Here is a 19,130-nt window from a genome sequence, read left to right on the forward strand (position 1 = left end):
AATTATTTGGCAATATTTCACGGCGCGATTTACTTTTTTTAATCATGTTTTTAATGAAAAAAAATAAATAAATAATGAATTGCGCTAAATTACCGGTATGCATGGCATGTTAGGCCTGGTCACTAGGTGTCAGTGAACCACAATAGACCTTGTTAAACTATCTCACTCCTCAATGCATTTTAGCTTGGAGGTTGATTGCACTTTATTTTCATAAAACATACTGGGCACTTTGATAGATATTACTTATAGATGTTACTTTAAATATATATATATAAAATTTAAGAACAGAACAGAATCTGTTAGAAATAGAATCTGTTGCAGAAGCAAAAGTTGAACTTTAAAAAAAATATATTTTGACAGTTTGATAAACATACCACGTGTTTTGATATTGGTACTTGAATTACAGTTAGTTACCATTTACTTGTTCTCACAAGTAAAAAAAAAAAAAAAAAGAAATAAAGAAAGAAATTGCATTTTATACCATTTTGTACATTCAATGGTGAAATGTGCAATTATTGATATTGTGATGCATATCGTATTGTTTAGTACCGGAATATATTGTACAGTGGCATGCAAATCGCGAATCGCATCGTATCATCAGATTCATGGCAATGCACACCCCGAGTAAATGTAGTGATATAACAAGAGTGCTGTCCTTTTTTTTTTTTTTAAATGTTGGATTGTGGTCATTCCAGTGGTTTTAAAAAGTAGTCTCTCAAAAAAAAAAAAAAAAAAAAACTGTTAACATTAATATGGAAGTGAAGTGTAATGAGCAAGTGGAGGAGGCAATAAGTGGAATGTGAGCAGGGGACCGTGTGGGCGATGACTGTATTTCAGAAATGAGTGGGCGGGGTGGGGTGGGGTGGGGGAGAGAGAGAGAGAGAGAGAGAGAGAGAGAGAGAGATTTGAGAGATGCAAACAGAATTTTGCGACTAAGAGAATCCGTCAGTAAAAAACGATTTGTTTTGACGTACATCAAAGATGCCAGCGCTTGACTTTGCTGCTGACTGACAGTAAAGCACCTTTCAGCATAATTTAAAATTGCTGAAGATTTACTCTCCTCCTGCAAACTGCTGAGTTAAAATAGGATGCTCAGCTAAAAAGACCATGAAGCACTATTTAATAAAACAGCAGGTGCGCTCGTCCACTGCAGCTTACACGTCCAGTATTCTGTGGGAGCTCCTTCACTTGAATTTAAGAAAAAACAAAAGGTAAGATTTTGTTTGAAATAAAACCTCTGAAAACTACAAACTACACTTTGTAAGCCTCACAGGAACAGCTTTTGTATGTTTTTAACAATTTCAAATTTATGTGTACACTTCTAAAGAGACTCCAGTCGAGGTAGGTGCTGAAAGTCAGTAGATAACCAACTTAGTCACCAATCGTCCTAATACCAACTATTTATAAATGTTTGTCTTTTTTACAGATTTTCACTTAAGGAACTAATTGCCTAGGGACCTAAAACACATGTCAATTTCACGCATATTTAAAAATTCATTAAAATCTTTTTTTTTTTTTATTTATTTGTTGGCGTAATTCAAAAGTGTCTCGATGTACCTTTTTATGTAATGTTTCTGTATATTTTTAACCGTCTTTATTTTTTTCTGCTCTTACATGTACTAGAATCTTGATTTTTTTTTATGGACCCCAAGAAACCACAGCGGAAGCTAATGGGGATCCAATGAACAAATACACAAATAATAGATGACTCACTTACTGCGAGGAGGAGTGCATACAATCTGTTTTGTTTTTATTATTGCTTTTTAATTTTCAGTAATCAAGACAGCCATAGTCTGAAAAAAAATAAAAGCCTAATAATAATTAATAATCATACATTTCATGAAAAAAGCTATAGATTCTGCTTTCATAACAAATTCAACCGAATGGTCACATATTAATAGAAAACACTTAATAGACAATTAACATCCCACTAGACAAAAAATAATAATAATTTAAAAAAATCACAATAATCTTCCAAAAACAAAGTACTTGGGAATAACAAAACAAAACAAAAAAACACCTTAACTTAAACAACTTTTTAATTAGCAGAGTGGAAAAATTCAAAGCAGCAAGCCTCTACAAATAAACTGCGGGCATATTGCGTCGTTAATTGAGTCTCAATTGCAATTCACTGAGGCAGTAACGTCTCCCATAGAGAGTTTGCTCTAAAATAATGAGTCTTGCTCAGTTGGATGAGTGAAAAGTCATTTTCTCTCCAGCACTGACAGAGACGAGCCACAGAGAGTTGCTAGCGGCTCTACGCTGGCATTCTGTGTGTTTCTACACACAACAACACACACAATCAAGTGAATATACAAAGGTCCATATCAGCTACTTTTAAATGACATGAAGCCACATTCTTCCAAAGCTTGGGGCACGAAAATGTGTTTGTTTGATCAAATGGCCACATTATACAGTATACTGTACATTCATGTCAGCATTCAGAACAACAACCAATCTGAGCATTAACACCGGAAAACACAAGAAACGAGTAATTTTGTGTGTTTCTCTGTCATTATGTGTTTGTTAATTATGTGGATTTCTGTTTTCCATTTCTGTATTTTCCTGTAAAATGTATCTATTTTGGAGCCATCTTGTGTATTTGTGTTTGCGGAGTAATTTTTTTGGGTGTTTTTCTTGTCTTTTTGTTTCCTTTTGTTGTCATTCTCTGTAATTCAGTAGGTTTTTTGAGTCATTTTGTGTATTGATGTTGTCGTTTTGTGTTATTCTGGGATTTTTTTGTGTATTTGTGTTGTCATTTTGTTTGTTTATTGTAGTACTATGGGTTTGCTGAGTCATTCTTGGGGTTTTTTTTCCTTGTCTTTTTGTGCTATCTTGTGGTAATTTTCTATAATTCTGTGGTTTTTTTGGGGGTCATTGTGTGTATTTATGTGTTTTTTTATGTTACTTGGAGCTTTTTTGTGTATTTCTCTTGTTTTGTTCATTTTTGTCATAGTTTTGAGTGTTTTTTGTCTTTTACTGTATTTTTTGTAATGTAATTTCCTTGTATGTTTTAGTGTACTCTTGCTGTTGTTTTGTGTATTTTCATATCATTTTGTGTGTTTACTTTGGGTGGCCACACACAATTAGACTGAGGGTGGCCCCCGCCAGTTGACTACGAGTGATGTAGCAGGGTAATGACTCTCTGATGACTCTCCAACAAATGTAGCTTAAATCAAGATGAATTGTTTCTAGAAGAAAAGCTTCTGGAATTTGTCAGAAATGGTGACATTGAAGAGGTACTGGAGATGTGAGATGATTATGAAGGTACCACATTTATTATGAGGAATGTACTCTGAACTCAATAACTCTGCTAATCTACCTTTTTTTTTATTTTATTTCTTTATTTATTATTTTTAATTTATAATGCTATTATTTTCATGGGATGTTTTTAGTTACCATTTTATTTTTTAACTTTTATTTGATTATTACTTTTAATAATGCCATATGTTCATGTTGGGGCACTATTCAATTTTTTTTCCGTATATTGCAATGTATGTTCAATGTATAAATGAATAAAGCAAAAAAGATAATTGTTTCTTACCATTTGCAAAGGCCTTTTTCGCAGGTCCCTCTCTGTGACCAGCCTCTCCTGGTCCGTGACGTAAAGCCCACGCTGAGCCAGTGCTTGAATGACGGCATCGTGGCCCAGCAACGGCTTGGCTGCGTCGCTCTTCAGGATGAGGCTTCCTGCCCGGCAGTAGAGGTCTGCAGAGAGCAGGAGGCTGGCCATGGGGGGCTTCAGATGCTCCTGCTCATACTGGTCTGTGTAGAAGGGGTCCTTGAGGTCTACTGGGATGCTGTCTGTATGACAAAGGAGATAAAAACAGGGTACTCATAAGCCATCATTACCATTTGTTTACACTGTGTAGAGGTGTTCTACACTTATTTTTAGGCTTAACTATTGTTTCATGTGCCAACATTTAACTGGGCTGAGTGTGAATAGGTCTCTGCGTTGCTATAGTAACAGCAGGGGGAGTGGAGACCGATCGATTGATACAGTCTGGATATCTCTGCCGCATCCAGCTCCCTGGGAACACCCTTCTGATGTATAAAGAGAGATGCTCCAGGTGACTGTTTTTGAGGATCTCTCTCTCTCTCTGTGTGTGTGTGTGTGTGTGTGTGTGTGTGTGTGTGTGTGTGTGTTCCTTCTCTCAGGCAAGTCCACACAAAGATAGTGTGCGATTGATTCAGACACATTAAAGGTTTTTACTGCTTCTGGGAGATTTTTCATCCTTTAAGCATACAAAATAATAGGACCTGTAGTCTAAAATAACATCAAATATATAGTGCAAACAGTGAAAAAAAAAAGGACAAGGAAAGGACCTGAGTGATAGTTTTACACATGTGCACGCTGTTCAATGAGGTACCTGCATCCACTAACCATTGTCAACAAGGTCAAATGGACTGAGAGTTGTTTTTGGAAGAGTAGCAGGAAGTGGAACAAAGATAAAAAGGCTTGTTCTGTTAAGGACTTGTCTGCAATAATAGGGATATTTTTACGTGCAACTAACACTTTGGTTTTAAATTTCTTTACAGCGAGCTTACTGCTTATATTTCGAACAGACTGCAAGTGCAACAAGAAGACATAGTCATCAACATCCCCCGCTAGATTGGTTGTCGTTATAACTCACAATCTTTTGTAAACATAAGAAAATATTATCACATCAGAATATAAAATTATTAACTATCTTAAACGTTTTCTAAGAAAAGCTGTCCCCTTTGAAGGTACCTTGAACAGAGTAAAAAAAAAAAAAAGGCACAAGGCCAAAAACTCCGGAAAAAATATTTTAGCATTACTCATTTCCGAACTCCATCAAGGTACTGACACCCTAAAGCCACACACCGAATTTGGTTATCCCATCTTAAACGGTTTCTGAGAAAAGGTGTCCCCTTTAACTCGGACGGACGGACGGATGCACGAATGGACAGAACACAAACCTATATCCTCCTTCCACACTTTGTGGCGGGGGAAAGTATTACAAGAAACATTATTACAACAAACAAAAGATTTGATGCAGATGGCTTCCCTCCAGAAAAAACAAAAAACAATGACATATATTTCTGCATACACATACTTTTTGTGTTCAAAAGGGAGTGGGCGGAACTCTACACTTATTAGTCCCACCCCCTTTTCATACATTACAGTAAACAAATAATCAAATTTTTAGCATCTGTTCTCTAACCATTGCTGCTGTTAATAAATTAATTCTGTCTCATCTTTAAATGATTTTGATTATCATATACACACACAAAACATATTATACACTTTCAAAATTTCCATACAACATGAAGATAGTTTGATTTTCTTTTAAATTTCCTGACATTTGTACACTTTAAATTCCATTGGCAAACTGTTCCAGAATGTTATTCCACATATTGAAACACAAAAGCGTTTCCTTGTCTACACACTCACAGACCTAACATTAATTTTAGTTTTACTTCTCAGTTTGTCTTCTCTCAATAAAGAGCTTTTGAATGATTTCCGGTAATAATTTATTCTGGGGCTTGAATGCAAATTATATTGCTTAAAAAATGACAAAATCATCAAGTTTAACTAACTTTGACTTGAGGAACAATGGGTTGGTATGATCCAAATATCTAGCGTTATGTATATGGCGTATTGCTCTCTTTTGAAGTTGAACTATTGATCGTAAATTTGTTTTGTAATTATTTCCCCTAACAAAAACACCATTACGAGTCATTTGCCGTGCAGATAGCATCTGATTTAAAATTTAATCACTTCACAGTATTTGAAGCACTCAAAAATGTTGGGCTGCCATTCCACAACAAAAACAATATGTTCTTATTAATAAGCTGCAGGCAAAAGAATGGAATGAGTTATATGTCTGGGTTTCAAAGCCTTACAACAACATCTGGGGAAATAGTGTAATTACACGAGTGTGACAGAAACTACTCTGTTTATTTGAAAGCATTATTTGGTTTTACACTATTGCATGAGGTAAATCCCAGTGTATTTCAACTACAGGCTTGTATTAGTGCAAACTGAGTGATTTCTTGCCTGTGTTCCCAGATGTGAGTTGATCTAGTTGTGTCTGTAAGTGTATTATTATTATTATTATTATTATTATCACTAATGTGCTCCTACTGAAGCAGATGCATGTGAAGTATTGAATCTAGCATACAGGTTGGGATCTACAGATAAGCTTTGTGGCTCTCAGTCTTCTGAGTGCTCCCCCTCTCTATCCTTGTCTCTCTGGAGGCCTGTATTTTTGGAATAAGCCCATTTCATTCAATTCTTTTTTTAGAGAAGCTAATATGCGATGGAGCTCGTGTTTTGCAAGGCTGTTGCAGCAGCACAGAGGCAGGAAATCTATGCACTCAACAAAAAATATGAATTCTGCACCCTTTGTGCAACAATTCTATCAACATTATTTTCTCATGGTCTCATCAAGTGTTTTGTATTTCTTTCAAAGGTCTGGTGGAAAAAGCACAGCCTTGTTACAGAGAGAAACCATTACCAGCAGATTGGAAAACAGACTGCACTGATTAGAGATTAACTGTAATTACAAATGAGAGTCGTAGGAGTAACGATTTATTATTTTTTCCTCTCACCACATGCACAGCACTATATCTCTGAAATATCAACATATCCATCCATCATCCATACACTACTTTTTCCCCCCATGTATATACTAGGGCTGTGCATTGCCATGAATCTGATGATACAATTCACGATTTGCTAGGGGTGTGGAAAAAATAAATACATTTCACAATATATCGCGATTTTTGGGTGCCAATTTTAAATCGATTTTTTTCCTTCTGATATGTAATCAATATTTTTCACATTTTCCTGGACTGTGTTTTCTACAGCTGGAGACATTGTCACAGCCTAACTACAGGGTATGTTGACCAGCTCCTGTTCCTACATAAAAACCTTAATAATTGTGCCACTCCCACACCTCAACTCCAGTAGATGGTGCCATAATATTAAATAGGATGTTTTGAAGCAAATAGTTTTGACTCAATTTGCCCTCTGAATGATCAATATCTTCTGATGAACATATACAGCAACTTGATTTTTCATCTGTTCGTTTAATTTTGATATTAACTGGGTAGAATATCGCAATATATCGTGATAATTTTGTATCGTGATACATATCGTATTTCAACATCCTTGCCAATACTCACCCCTACAATTTGCACGTCACATTACAATATACTGTATCTCAATACTAAAAAAACATGATATACATCACGAAATATCGCAATATCAATAAATAAAAACTTCACCTTTACAAGTGCAAAATGTTACAAAATTCAATTGATAACATTTTTTTTTAAAACTTACAAAAACAAGTAAATGGTAACTCACTGTAATTCAAGCACCAATATCAAAAACAAGTGGTCTGTTTATCAAACTGTCAAATAAAATTTTTCAAAAAAGGTGACCGGGCGTCTACGTGCTATGCATATGTTAGCGCAATTAATTTGTTTTTTAGTTTAAAAACATGATTAAAAACACCAATTTGGACATTTTTTGGATCAATACGATAATTGCGTGGTGAAATATTACGATTAGAAGTGTGACGATATCTCGATATATCGCGATATTTTTTTTCCCCGCACGCTCGATTATCGATATGCTCGATCTAAGTATCGATTGTTTTTTTTCAAAACCTTTTCTGCTTTTTCACTAAAATGTGCAGGTACGTCTTCACATAAATTTTGTCACTGTTTGTTGAAGGAACCAATATATTGTTTACTGGAATATTGCACTATAATGGTGTCACTGGTAAGAAACACCCTATTTTTTGTTTACAGAAAGCACTACTTATTCATTTACGTATGTTGACACTTATTTACAGAAATGTTGCACTAAAATAGTGTCACTGTTCATAGGACACTTTTTCAATTTATTGTCTTTCAGAGATATAAAATAAAAATTGTATTTTTTCACTTAATCTTTTTTTTTTTCTTTCTTCTTGTTATGTCATAGATTATCGTAGATTGATTTCTGACCAATACATCGATAATCGCAGTATCGTCATATCGTGAGATAATCGTTATCGTGAGCTTTGTATCGCATCATATCGTGAGGTACCCAGAGGTTCCCACCCCTAATTACAATATATCGCCAAATCGTATAGTATATACCTAGGAAGTATATAATGTGAACACTATCAAGTGTGTGATCATTGGATTGATTCCAACATTTTATTTATGTTGCTTAACAAAGGATTTATATTGCCTGTTACCATGGCAAACATAGTTCATGCTGTTTGTCCCTTGCAAGCCACCTTACTTTGCATAGAGTGGCTACAAAATGTTATTGTGAATGTATATTTTATGTCAAATCATCACATAGACATAACAATGTATTGTAATAGTTATTACGGTAAAGCTTTGTCCGAAACATGTATAAATAAAGGTTATAAAAAAGGCTGTTTCACTGTATTGTTGGGAGAGAAGAAAAAAAATCTATGAAATGCTAAAAAGCATTTTACACCAATTATAGTTAATGGGTGCAATTTCCTGTATTTTTAGTTGCCAGACAATAATATGTAATAACTAAATAACACATTATGATTATCTGTAGGGCTGGGCAAAAAAATCGATTAATTGAATTTGTAGAAAAAAACTATTTTTATTTTGCAAATTTGAGTTAAAAAAAAAAAAAAAAAAAGTTTAATTTTTTTTTTCCACCACAGTTTTTTCGGACTTTTTCGCGTTCCGTCCTTGTGGGTGACCGTAATGCGATGTGAGCCAGCCCCCTCTTTGTTTACATGTGTTTACCCTTTGAGTAGGCTATATGTGTGCCACAGACATGTTTATTTTTTTATTCACACTATGCTGAGATGCTAAGAGAATAATTAGGTTTTTTTTTTTTTTAATTGTAATGTTATATGTTGTAAAAATGATAAAATATGTAGTTATCTGATTTCTTAATCAGAAAATTGAAGCTACTGTGACGTTGCTGTTGCACTTTTGATTAAACCTGGGTTAAAGCTGGAAATTGTTGAATGACAGAGCCTCATTTACTTTTTATTTTGGGATTGTTCTATGCATTTTAACTCTTGAGGACAATTACAGCAATAAAGTTGCACTTTTGACAATAAATCTGATGTCTGCAGTCATTTTTAAGTGCATTGAAAGAAAAAAAATCTAAAATTGAATTTTTCTTTTAAAAAATCGGAGATTTTTTTATTTATTTTTTTAAGGCAAAATCGCCCAGCCCTAATTATCTGTCTAAATGTGACTTGAATGCAGCATTCTGAAGGTGACACTCTTGGAAATAGGTATCATCATCACATGATGCATGTGTTTTTTTTTTATTTTTTATATACACTATTATCTTGTTGCACACTAATATAAGAAATGCATTGTTTTGTTGCTTTTAATTGTAAAAGAGAGGGAGAGAGCAGAAATTCAACCCAAAAGTGAAAAACTAAACCACTAAATTGAACAGGTTCACAAGAAGAAACACCGTTTTAAACATGGTGAAATAAAATCGCGTACATATTGAAGCCCATTATAGCTGGTTGTCTTTGTCTGGGTACATTAGACACACAGTGATGGACCCTACCTGTTCCATAGGCTTTGGCCACCAACCATGAGAGACCGCAACAGATCTTGGCTCTGGAGAAGTCATAGTGCTCAAAGGACTTCACTGGTGGAGCCATGAAGGTCTTCTTCACATCCCTGACGTGTTGAACTTCCCCCATGTTTCTCCCTGAATGCTTCTCCTAACGCCTGCTGTGAAGCATCATCATTCCCAACTGCTGGAATCTGGAGGACAAACAATAGAGCTGTGGGTCGTAGGGATGCGACGTCTTCTTCCACTGAGGGTTTTCAGCGCTTTTTTCAGTCATAAAAAGCAGGTCTGGTCTCTTTCAGTGTCGTTGTCACAATGTGCTGCCAAAGCTGGTGTTTTCCATTCAGTGGAAATGGACTCCGTTGGAGCAAACAGGGTATCCTTGGATTCAGAGTGAAAACTTCCCTTAAAAGGGGTTAAAAACGTTCCCATTTTAGGTGGTTTCGAGAAGAGTGACAGCTTTCTTCCAAAGCCATGTGAGGCTGGTCATAAACACGCCTTTTGCTTTTCCAATTCTTCCAGTGAGTCGGTGCCGTCCAACCCGCGGTGCTGGGATCCTGCAGCACCTCTTTTGCGCTCTACGCATGCGCGAATAATGCGTCTTACTTGGTATTAACCTTCGTTATTACTCTATAAGTATTGTAATTAGCTTACGTTATTTCCATTCTAATACATTAAAAAAAAAAAAAAATTAAGCCGCCAAAAACATAAAAACCCAAATTATTAAAAACGTAAACATTAGCACCGAGTGCTAGTTTTAAATGCTAATTTTTCTTTCCTTGAGTTTTATTTTATTTTTTAAATATTTATTTTTATTTTTTATTGAACAAAAAGGCACCTTTCATATTTCTACAGGTTATTATTGTTATTATTATTATTATTAATAATAATAATAATAATAATAATAATAATAATAATAATAATAATAATAATAATAATTAGAATATAATATTTGATCCAAGGGGCAAAACAATATGCTGACAATATTAACAACAGATTGAACTATTTAAAAACATCAAGTATATTTCTAAATATTTAGGAAAAATTTGGTTTAGGAAAATAAAATGTGTTTATAAAATGTAGGATTTTTTTTTTTTTTTTTTTTTGAGGAAATATTTCAGGACTTGTCTTGCATTTAGCATCAATATGAAAATGTTGTCATATGCCCCTTTAAAACCATAACTTACCTTTAAGAATATTTTGAGAGAAGTCAAAATTAAAACTTGTCAAAAATACAAACGCTTGAAGTTAAGACTTACAGTATTTTCTTTCTTACAATACAATTTATTTAACAATCAACTGAGTTGCATTGGTCAAACGTAACTCGATTTTCGCTTTATTATAAAATATAAAGCAACCAAATGATACAGAACGTCTATTTTCTGCTTTGTGCACTATATACAAGCGTATACAGGTGTGCTAAAATGTTTATTTGATAGTTAAAGAAACTATTCAAAAAGAAAAAAGCTGGCGAAAAGCTTAACTAATTTTGGAACTACATTACCCATGGTGCACGGGGGAATTACGTGACGTCACTATAAAGCGCCAGTGTTTTTACGGCAAGGTGTTAAGAAGATTTGACTCGGAGAGGTTTGTCTATCGAATAATGTTGCTTTATAAACATTCAGCTATGATTTCGTACATTACTCTTCGTTAAAAGTCTTACTTTTTGTCAGACTTGATCAAAAATATACTTAAATGTGTCGTGTTTAGCTTATTTGTAGCAAAGCTTCATCTGTTTGTAGTTGATAGATGGCTCACTATACTGTATTTATCTGTATTATATTTGTATTTGTATTATATTTTCCTGGAGCTATTATCCCCTGCGATACATAAAGTATATCTGATTTTGATCTGATGTCCCAAAGCTTGAGTAATCACAACAGTATACTGAATGACTCTCATTTGATTTTTTTCATTTACAGGTGAAATATATTTGGGAAAATGTTTATGCCGAGAGCATTAAAAGTCAAAAGACCTGCGCGAGGATCATCAGGGCAAATCTTGGATAAGAGAATCAAACTCAGACAAGAGGAGGAAGTCAAACACCCTGAGACGCAACAACAACAGGCTGGTAAAGCTCAGACATGTCAAGACATCAAAACACACGCTGAGGATCCTCAAACGTGTGAAGACTCTTCACAATTGACACAAAGCTTGGTTTGTGAAGATAAACAGGAATCATCAGATGTTGCACAGGAAGAAGAAGAAGAAGAAGAAGATGACAAGGAGAGTGATGATGAAGAAGAGGAGCCAATCAAATCTTTCAAAAAATCCCAGAGATGGCCAGAGCCTGGAGAGCCAGTTTGTGTGATCTGCGGACGCTACGGCGAGTACATTTGTGATGCCACTGACAATGACGTGTGCAGCCTGGAGTGCAAAGCTAATCATCTCAAGCAAATGGGCGTTGGAATCGGGGAGGATGTTTTCAACAGCAAACAGGAACAAGGGAATAATAAGACTTCTCTAGCTGATGGAAACAGTAGTGGAGGTGAAACACATTATTCATACAGGGAAGATCCCTTAATATCAGGTTTAACTGATGAACAGTTAATAAGAATAAAAAAGGAACTGGGTATTTTAACCCAGGGGAATGACATTAGAAGACCCATCATTGAGTTTGAACACTGTGGGTTTCCCAGCACCTTGGGAAGGAACTTGAAAAAGGCCGGCTATGACACACCCACACCAGTACAAATGCAGATGGTGCCTGTTGGTCTAACTGGGAGGGACGTGATTGCCAGTGCTGACACCGGATCAGGGAAGACGGTTGCTTTTCTGCTGCCGGTAGTAGTGAGATCTTTGGAGGTAATATTGAATCTGAAATCTGTTTGCTGTAATCCATTTAACAAAACAAATCCTGTCTAAGGACCCTTAACTTTAAAAAAGTACTGAAAAAAAGTTCACCCAATTTCACTTTTGTCTGCAGGTTATAGAGATGGATATTCAAGATAATAAGTCTAGTAAAGCTTTGATGTTTCGCTTGGTTTCCTTCGAAGTTTCTTAAATTTCCACGTAGTAATTCCGGCAAGATTCTTTTTGTCTTTTGTTTTTTATATGTTATGGTTTAATTCATTCAGATGACTGGCAGTTGTCAGTCTAAACATATCAGGAGATCAAAGTGCATTTCCTAAGGAACACTTGCCTGAATAAATGAAACCTTAACTAGGGATGTAACGATTCACTCAACGCCCGATACGATACTGGGTTCACGATACGATTCGCTCACGATTTATTTTACAAATTGGGACTGTATATAAATGACTGAAAAATATTCCTTTATTTTTTTTGGGAAAATACTATACTATTTTTCATTGTCAAAAGAATCCCTTGATAAACTATTCAAAACAATGCCATTTAACTAAAAATAAATCTTGAATGAAATAATTAAAGGAATAATACAAATGAAGAAGCTTATTATTTAAATTCTGGTTCTATAGTGAACAATACAAAACTGCATAATAGTTAACATATTATTCAAAAAGAAGACAAATAATCTTGCCTGAATTACTACGCGGATGTTTAAGAAACGTCAAAGGAAACAAAGCGAAACATCAAAGCTTCACCAGACTTATTATCTTGAATATCCATATCTATAACCTGCAGACAAAAGTGAAATTGGGTGAACCTTTTTTAAGTACTTTTTTCAAGTTAAGGTTCCAGTGCCTTAGACAGGCTAAACAGTCTGTTTTTATTACATGGATCAAAAGGTATGCACTTGTCAGAATTTCTTTGAAGTTTTAGAAATATATAAAAAAAAACAACATTCAAAATCATCTTTTTTTTTATATATCATATTGGATTGAAAAGAAGTAAACTCAGTTTTCGAATAACTTGCGTTCAAATATGTGCTTTGATGATCTGCATGCAAAGATATCTTAAGAGAATCAAAGTTTCCAAAAATCTGAGGCCCTCAGAGAGATTGTAGTTAAAAAGCCTTTATTCCATGAGAGCTTTTTAATCATAAAAACCATGCCAACATGTTTCAGCCTAACAGGCCTTCATCAGGGCAGTGAATATCTTAAGAGACCTTTTTTTTTTCTTTCTTTCTGTTGACGGAATTAGGATACACCTTTTTTTTTTTTTTTTTACTTACACTACTTACAAAAACCTTTGATTTCAAATGGAATCTGAAGCTGTATTTGTCCCATATAGAAGCCAGCACACAGTGGTTGCAGCCCAGTCAGTCTGATCCTCACCCCCACCAGAGAGTTGGCCATTCAGATAGAGAGACAGGCTAAGGAGCTAGTGATGGGACTCCCCAACATGAGAACTGCACTGCTGGTTGGTGGCATGCCCCTCCCCCAACAGCTCCACCGGCTGAAGAGCAGCATCAAAGTACACTCTCCATCTTTCTCAGTGTTTTGTGTATCATGAATTAACCAACCATCTCCCATCAAAGTGGTTCTTTTTTTTCATTCTTCTACAGATCGTCATAGCGACCCCAGGGCGTCTCAATGATATCTTGAAGCAAAAAGCACTGCAGCTTGACAAAATAAAGATTGTTGTGGTGGATGAGGTAAGGAAAACGCACTGAGTCACATTTCCCATAGTTTTACACTTTACATCTTAACATAAAACACAATAACAGAATGGGATTACTACCATTGTTGGAGGAGGCGAGAACAGAGTGTTCTGTACTGGTCGTGTGTGTCTGACCTGCAGCTGCGTTCGTTAATTTGGTTTAATTTATGCTGTGTGAAAGCTTCATTTTTAAATGCAAAAGAATGACTCATGACTGTTCTTTTAATTTTCACACCAAAATTATTAAAATGAATCTTTTTGTTGCAGAGATGTATGCTACGCTTTGATGTCCTTTTTGATGGGAATACACAAATTAGGCTGATCACCCTTTAATTTAAAAAGATTTAAAATGTTTCATTTATAATGTGTAATGTTGTAGTTTGATTTTGTTTCTGTAAAGTTTATTTAATTAAAAAAAAATGTATTAAAATAATAATAAACCGCAACTGTATTGCGTATGGCTTGAATTTGATTTACATTTGTTTAGAATATACTTCATTAAGGTTTTAAAGGGCTGGGAAATTTCTGGTGAATCTCCAGAGGAACTTAAGCTTGGGAATTTTGAGAATATTAAAAAATATAAAAATGTCATGAAAATTATTTATTGGAATTAGGGGTAAATTGGGAGTTATTATAAATAACTTTCATATTCAAACCTAAATATTATATACCTAATACCTAAATAAAATAAGTCCCATTTAAAGTTTATATTTTTAAATATCCCCAAAATTCCTGTGGAAATTTATTGGACATTTTCCACCGCTTTGCAACCCTATATTTCACTGATGGGATTTGTATTTTATTACAAGTTGTAGAACTGATAATAGTGGAAACATGGCAATAGGTCAAGAAAAAACTATGTATTTATCTGCTGATATGTGCGGGTACATTGTATAACTGGTCATCCATTCCTTAGGTGGACACAATGTTGAAGATGGGTTTCCAGCACCAGGTCCTGGAGGTTCTGGACCAGATTCCTGTGGAACACCAAACTGTGCTGGCTTCAGCCACCATCCCAGCTGGGACGGAGGACCTCGCTGCTCGCTTGGTGCGAGACCCTGTCCGTATCACCATCGGGGAGAAAAACCAGCCGTGCGCCAACGTCAGACAGATTCTGCTTTGGGTGGAGGAACCATCCAAGAAAAAGAAGCTGTTTGAGATTCTCAATGTAGGTTATGACAATTACCTGTGATTAAAACAAGTGGTTTAGAAGTAGGAAAAACAAACTGAAAGTGAATTATGGGTGGAGCTGCATCACCATTAGGTCACTTTGCGTGGTCAGCAGATTCCTGAGGTTTAGGTAACATACAGTCTAGTTGGATTAGACCAAGATATAAGGGTATTAGTGGGGCATAAGCAATGGTATCACTTTAAGTCCACTTAATTTATTTTTCATTCATTCCATAACCGCTGTAAAGATCGTAAAGGCTGCTGTTTCTGCACTTCACTATATTTATTTTAGACAGGTGGTGCTTCAGGCTTGGCCACTGTCTGGAGGAAATGGGTGGGTCCCCATCCACAGCCTCACTTTAGGAATCCAAGCAATAACTTGAAGCATTTACACAAGGCAGCACAGGGGCTATTCAGCTATAGTAATCTTAGTGGAAAAGTGCTGTTGGGTCATAATTTTCAGGAATGATAGCTGCTCTTTTTAACAGGCGAAAAAAGGGTAAAGCTCAGGGAATCATGTTGTTAAAGTCAGGCATGAATACAAACCACAACCATGAATGTGATTAACTACAACTTTGCATTTAGATTTGACCACGTGATAATGTAAACACAAAATCTTATGGGCTGTGTAAACAAAATCCAACAGAAAAGCCAAGCAGCAAAAAACAATGAGAATTAGAATTTGTTGTAAGGCAAGGCAAATTTATTTGTATAGCGCATTTCATACACAAGGTAATTCATTGTGCTTTACATGATTTAAAATGTGCAACAGAAAACATTTAACAGTTTAAAAAACCGATAAGATCATTTAAAATCAGCAGTAAATACATTAGATAAATAATGATTAAAAATCTGTAGTAGGTCAGACATAGGAGACTATCGGCCCAGGGGCCACAGGCAGCCCCCTGCCTAATGTTTTGCGGCCCCCAGAAGTAAATGCACAAAATGACAGAAAAGAACACAAGATGACTACAAAAGTAAAAGAAAAATATACAAAGGAAACCAACAAAACACACAAACTGACACCAGAAGCACACAAAATGAGAATAAAAACACACAAAATGAGAATAAAAACACACAAAATGAGAATAAAAACACACAAAATGAGAGAAAAATATTCTACAAAATACCAGAATCAATCAAAGAAACATTAAAAACCAAAAATGAGATTAAAATATACTAAATGATACTAAAAATACACAAAATGAGAAGAAAAAACACACACAAAACAAAATATATATCAAAATGACAATAATGTCCAGATTGTGGCCCTCAGACCAGACCATCACATTTTTGTGGCCCTCACTGAGATCAAAGTGGCCCGTCTCTGTTGTAGGTTATCTAGAAAGGTTATAACCTAAAGATTTACTTGTGGAACTCTTTAAAAAGTGATGTCTAACATTGGTGAAATTCAGTAAATGAAGTCCCTCTGATATTTGGTTGTGACATCATCTCAGGATGAGATCCCAGTGTGTTTCTTTGTGTCTCGTTTGTGCTGCAGGACAGTAAGTTGTATCAGCCTCCTGTGGTGGTGTTTGTAGACTGTAAGCTGGGAGCTGATCTTCTGTGTGAAGCTGTTTCTAAGATCACAGGTCTCACTACTGTGGCAATCCACTCAGACAAGAGCCAGTGGGAACGCAATCGCATCCTCAAGGTAAAGCCACTGAATGTCAGGATTCTCTTAACCCCCCTATTATCCTTGGGGTCAATCTGACCCCATTCCATTTTTTTCATTCAAAAATCAATAGTTCACTTTTGCTTCATATTTCATGACTTTTCCTAATTTGATTGGTACAATTTATCAAGCATAAAATGATCATGATAATATTTTTTCCAATGTGTTGAATGCATATTGCACGCATTGGTGTTCCTCTGGGGTCAGTTTGACTTTTTTAGCTGTGTAAATTGTATTGATCTGTGTGTGACCTTACATCCCCACACCTGAAGGTAAACATATAAAAGTGTACATGGCTGCCCTTTATCCAAATCATTCCTCATTGTGCTCTATGTGTATTGCAATTTGCACTCTTTCTCTATCTCTCTTGAAAATGTCCTCTAGGAAAAGGTTTATTGTCAATGAAGTTTTGGAACAGCTCTTTCACAGTGAAAGTGATGTAGAGCAGAATGTGTCTGACACAGAGGACTTATTGTAAATAACGCCAAATATGTTTTAAAAAAGGAGATACAAGCCATGAATGTGCACTTCAAATTCTAAAAGATTTCGATGAAAGATTTCCAAGATACACCAACTCTAAAACAAAAAAATCTTGTCATTTTCATAGTCTTGTGGTCATTGATGTTGTCAGTAAATTTGACAAAATTTGGATGAAAACTATTCAAGATAAATCAATTCTATTTTAAAACTTGGCCTGATAATGGTGCTGGAGAACAGGTCAAGGTTTCATTATCAAGGGGTTATTTATGTGTATTTAAATTCAGTGGACAAAGAACAGGTCGATCACAGGATCATGTTTATTTAAGAGTTTATTTTTATTTTAAAGTTGCTTTATGAAACATGGGTTTTTAATAGAATTGATGAAACATGGAAAGGCCCAGACATAAAGTCATTACTCATTTCTTAATAGGATGTTTGATTAAGATATCTTGTGCCTTCAGGGTCTTCTGGATGGAGACTTTGAAGTGGTGATCAGTACTGGTGTACTGGGCAGGGGACTGGACTTAGTCAACGTTCGAGTGGTGGTTAATTTTGACATGCCCAACACGATGGACGAGTACGTCCACCAGGTGAGCCAAGCAGCACTGTGTATCTCACACTCTGTTGTTCAGCAGGGAAAACCTACTGAGTTAAACTTTTCATTTTGTTTTCCTATCGAGGTGGGCAGAGCAGGTCGGCTCGGTCACAGAGGGACGGCCATCACCTTCCTAAATAACAACAACAAGCGACTCTTCATGGAGGTGGTGAACCGAGTCAAACCAACGGGGTCCATCCTGCCCCCTCAGCTCCTGAACTCACCACACCTCCATGAACAGCAGAGGAAGGAACGGCTTAAGCCCAAAACCAGGCTGGAGAACCTTGAGGTCACCAAAAATAACCTTCTGGACATCATTAAGAAATTTGACAGACACAAGAACTAGTGTCTGCAGTCGCTGTCATTGTGATTTTGTTTTGTACATTATGAAAATGTTTGTTTAATAAAAAAAAACAATACAATTGGAGTGTTTTGTGTATAAATAAAACATCAATGTAGGAAACATAATAAGTTGAGTTACTTTTAATGTAAGTCCTGATAGGAAATTATCCTAATTTTGATTTGTTTTTTTTTGTTTTTTTAATTAAAACTGAAAACTTTGTAAAAGCTGTTAAAACTTAGATGGGTCACTTAATAGAACAGAATGCGTGCATATTTTATCTCTATTCCCAATCATGGTCTGTGTACCTATTGATTTGATTTATTTATTTTTTGAACATGTAAAAACAATACATATAAATTAAAACAAATGTCACAAAACAAGTTAATTTCCAAAACAAGTGAAAAACGTAAAGTAAGATTTCAATACAACATTTACACATTCATAAGAGGTTTTCAGCCACATTACCAATATTATTTTCAATAACTTGTTTCTGTTATTTGACCATAGTAGTGAATAAGGCCCAATAACGCAGTTTACTACATATTATGTATTTTCTATGTTACATTGCTCAGTTTTTCTTAAAATAAAAACATTGAGAGACTACGTTTTAATTCAAACTCATGAATAACAATTTCACACGGCAAAGTCCTAATTATAGAAGGTGAAGTTGTTACATGGGCGTTTCCTTTGTTGACAACACTGGTGCTATCCTGTACTTTTGTAAATGCTGCCACCTAGAGGCGGTTTACCATATTGCAGTCATTCACTCGGGGGTTGCCATTGGTGC

The 19,130-nt window shown here is 35.4% G+C and overlaps 2 protein-coding genes across 4 annotated transcripts in view; one reads left to right on the forward strand and one right to left on the reverse strand.

Moving 5' to 3' along the window:
* The window catches only part of camsap2a (calmodulin regulated spectrin-associated protein family, member 2a), a 46,287-nt gene extending 36,160 nt beyond the window's left edge, over positions 1-10,127 (reverse strand). For both annotated transcript variants that reach the window (XM_028443705.1, XM_028443704.1), the window contains exons 1-2: positions 9,548-10,127; positions 3,545-3,804 (exon numbers count right to left, since the gene is read on the reverse strand). In XM_028443705.1, coding sequence (XP_028299506.1) covers positions 3,545-3,804; positions 9,548-9,686 — 399 coding nt within the window. In that variant the 5' untranslated portion in view covers positions 9,687-10,127. The remainder of the gene's footprint in view (positions 1-3,544; positions 3,805-9,547) is intronic.
* A 943-nt stretch (positions 10,128-11,070) lies between these two features.
* ddx59 (DEAD (Asp-Glu-Ala-Asp) box polypeptide 59) lies at positions 11,071-18,422 on the forward strand. 2 transcript variants are annotated; one of them, XM_028444420.1, is made up of 8 exons: positions 11,071-11,146; positions 11,482-12,364; positions 13,712-13,894; positions 13,986-14,075; positions 14,997-15,248; positions 16,752-16,904; positions 17,867-17,995; positions 18,086-18,422. In XM_028444420.1, exons 2-8 carry the CDS (start codon positions 11,501-11,503, stop codon positions 18,344-18,346), a joined length of 1,932 nt encoding a protein of 643 aa, XP_028300221.1. In that variant the 5' UTR covers positions 11,071-11,146; positions 11,482-11,500; the 3' UTR covers positions 18,347-18,422. The 2 variants fall into 2 exon arrangements, with proteins under 2 accessions (XP_028300221.1, XP_028300222.1); XM_028444421.1 differs by lacking the exon at positions 13,712-13,894.
* The last annotated feature ends 708 nt before the right edge of the window (positions 18,423-19,130 follow it).

The sequence above is a fragment of the Gouania willdenowi genome, chromosome 4, assembly GCF_900634775.1.
Source record: "Gouania willdenowi chromosome 4, fGouWil2.1, whole genome shotgun sequence".
NCBI classification, from domain to species: domain Eukaryota; kingdom Metazoa; phylum Chordata; class Actinopteri; order Blenniiformes; family Gobiesocidae; genus Gouania; species Gouania willdenowi.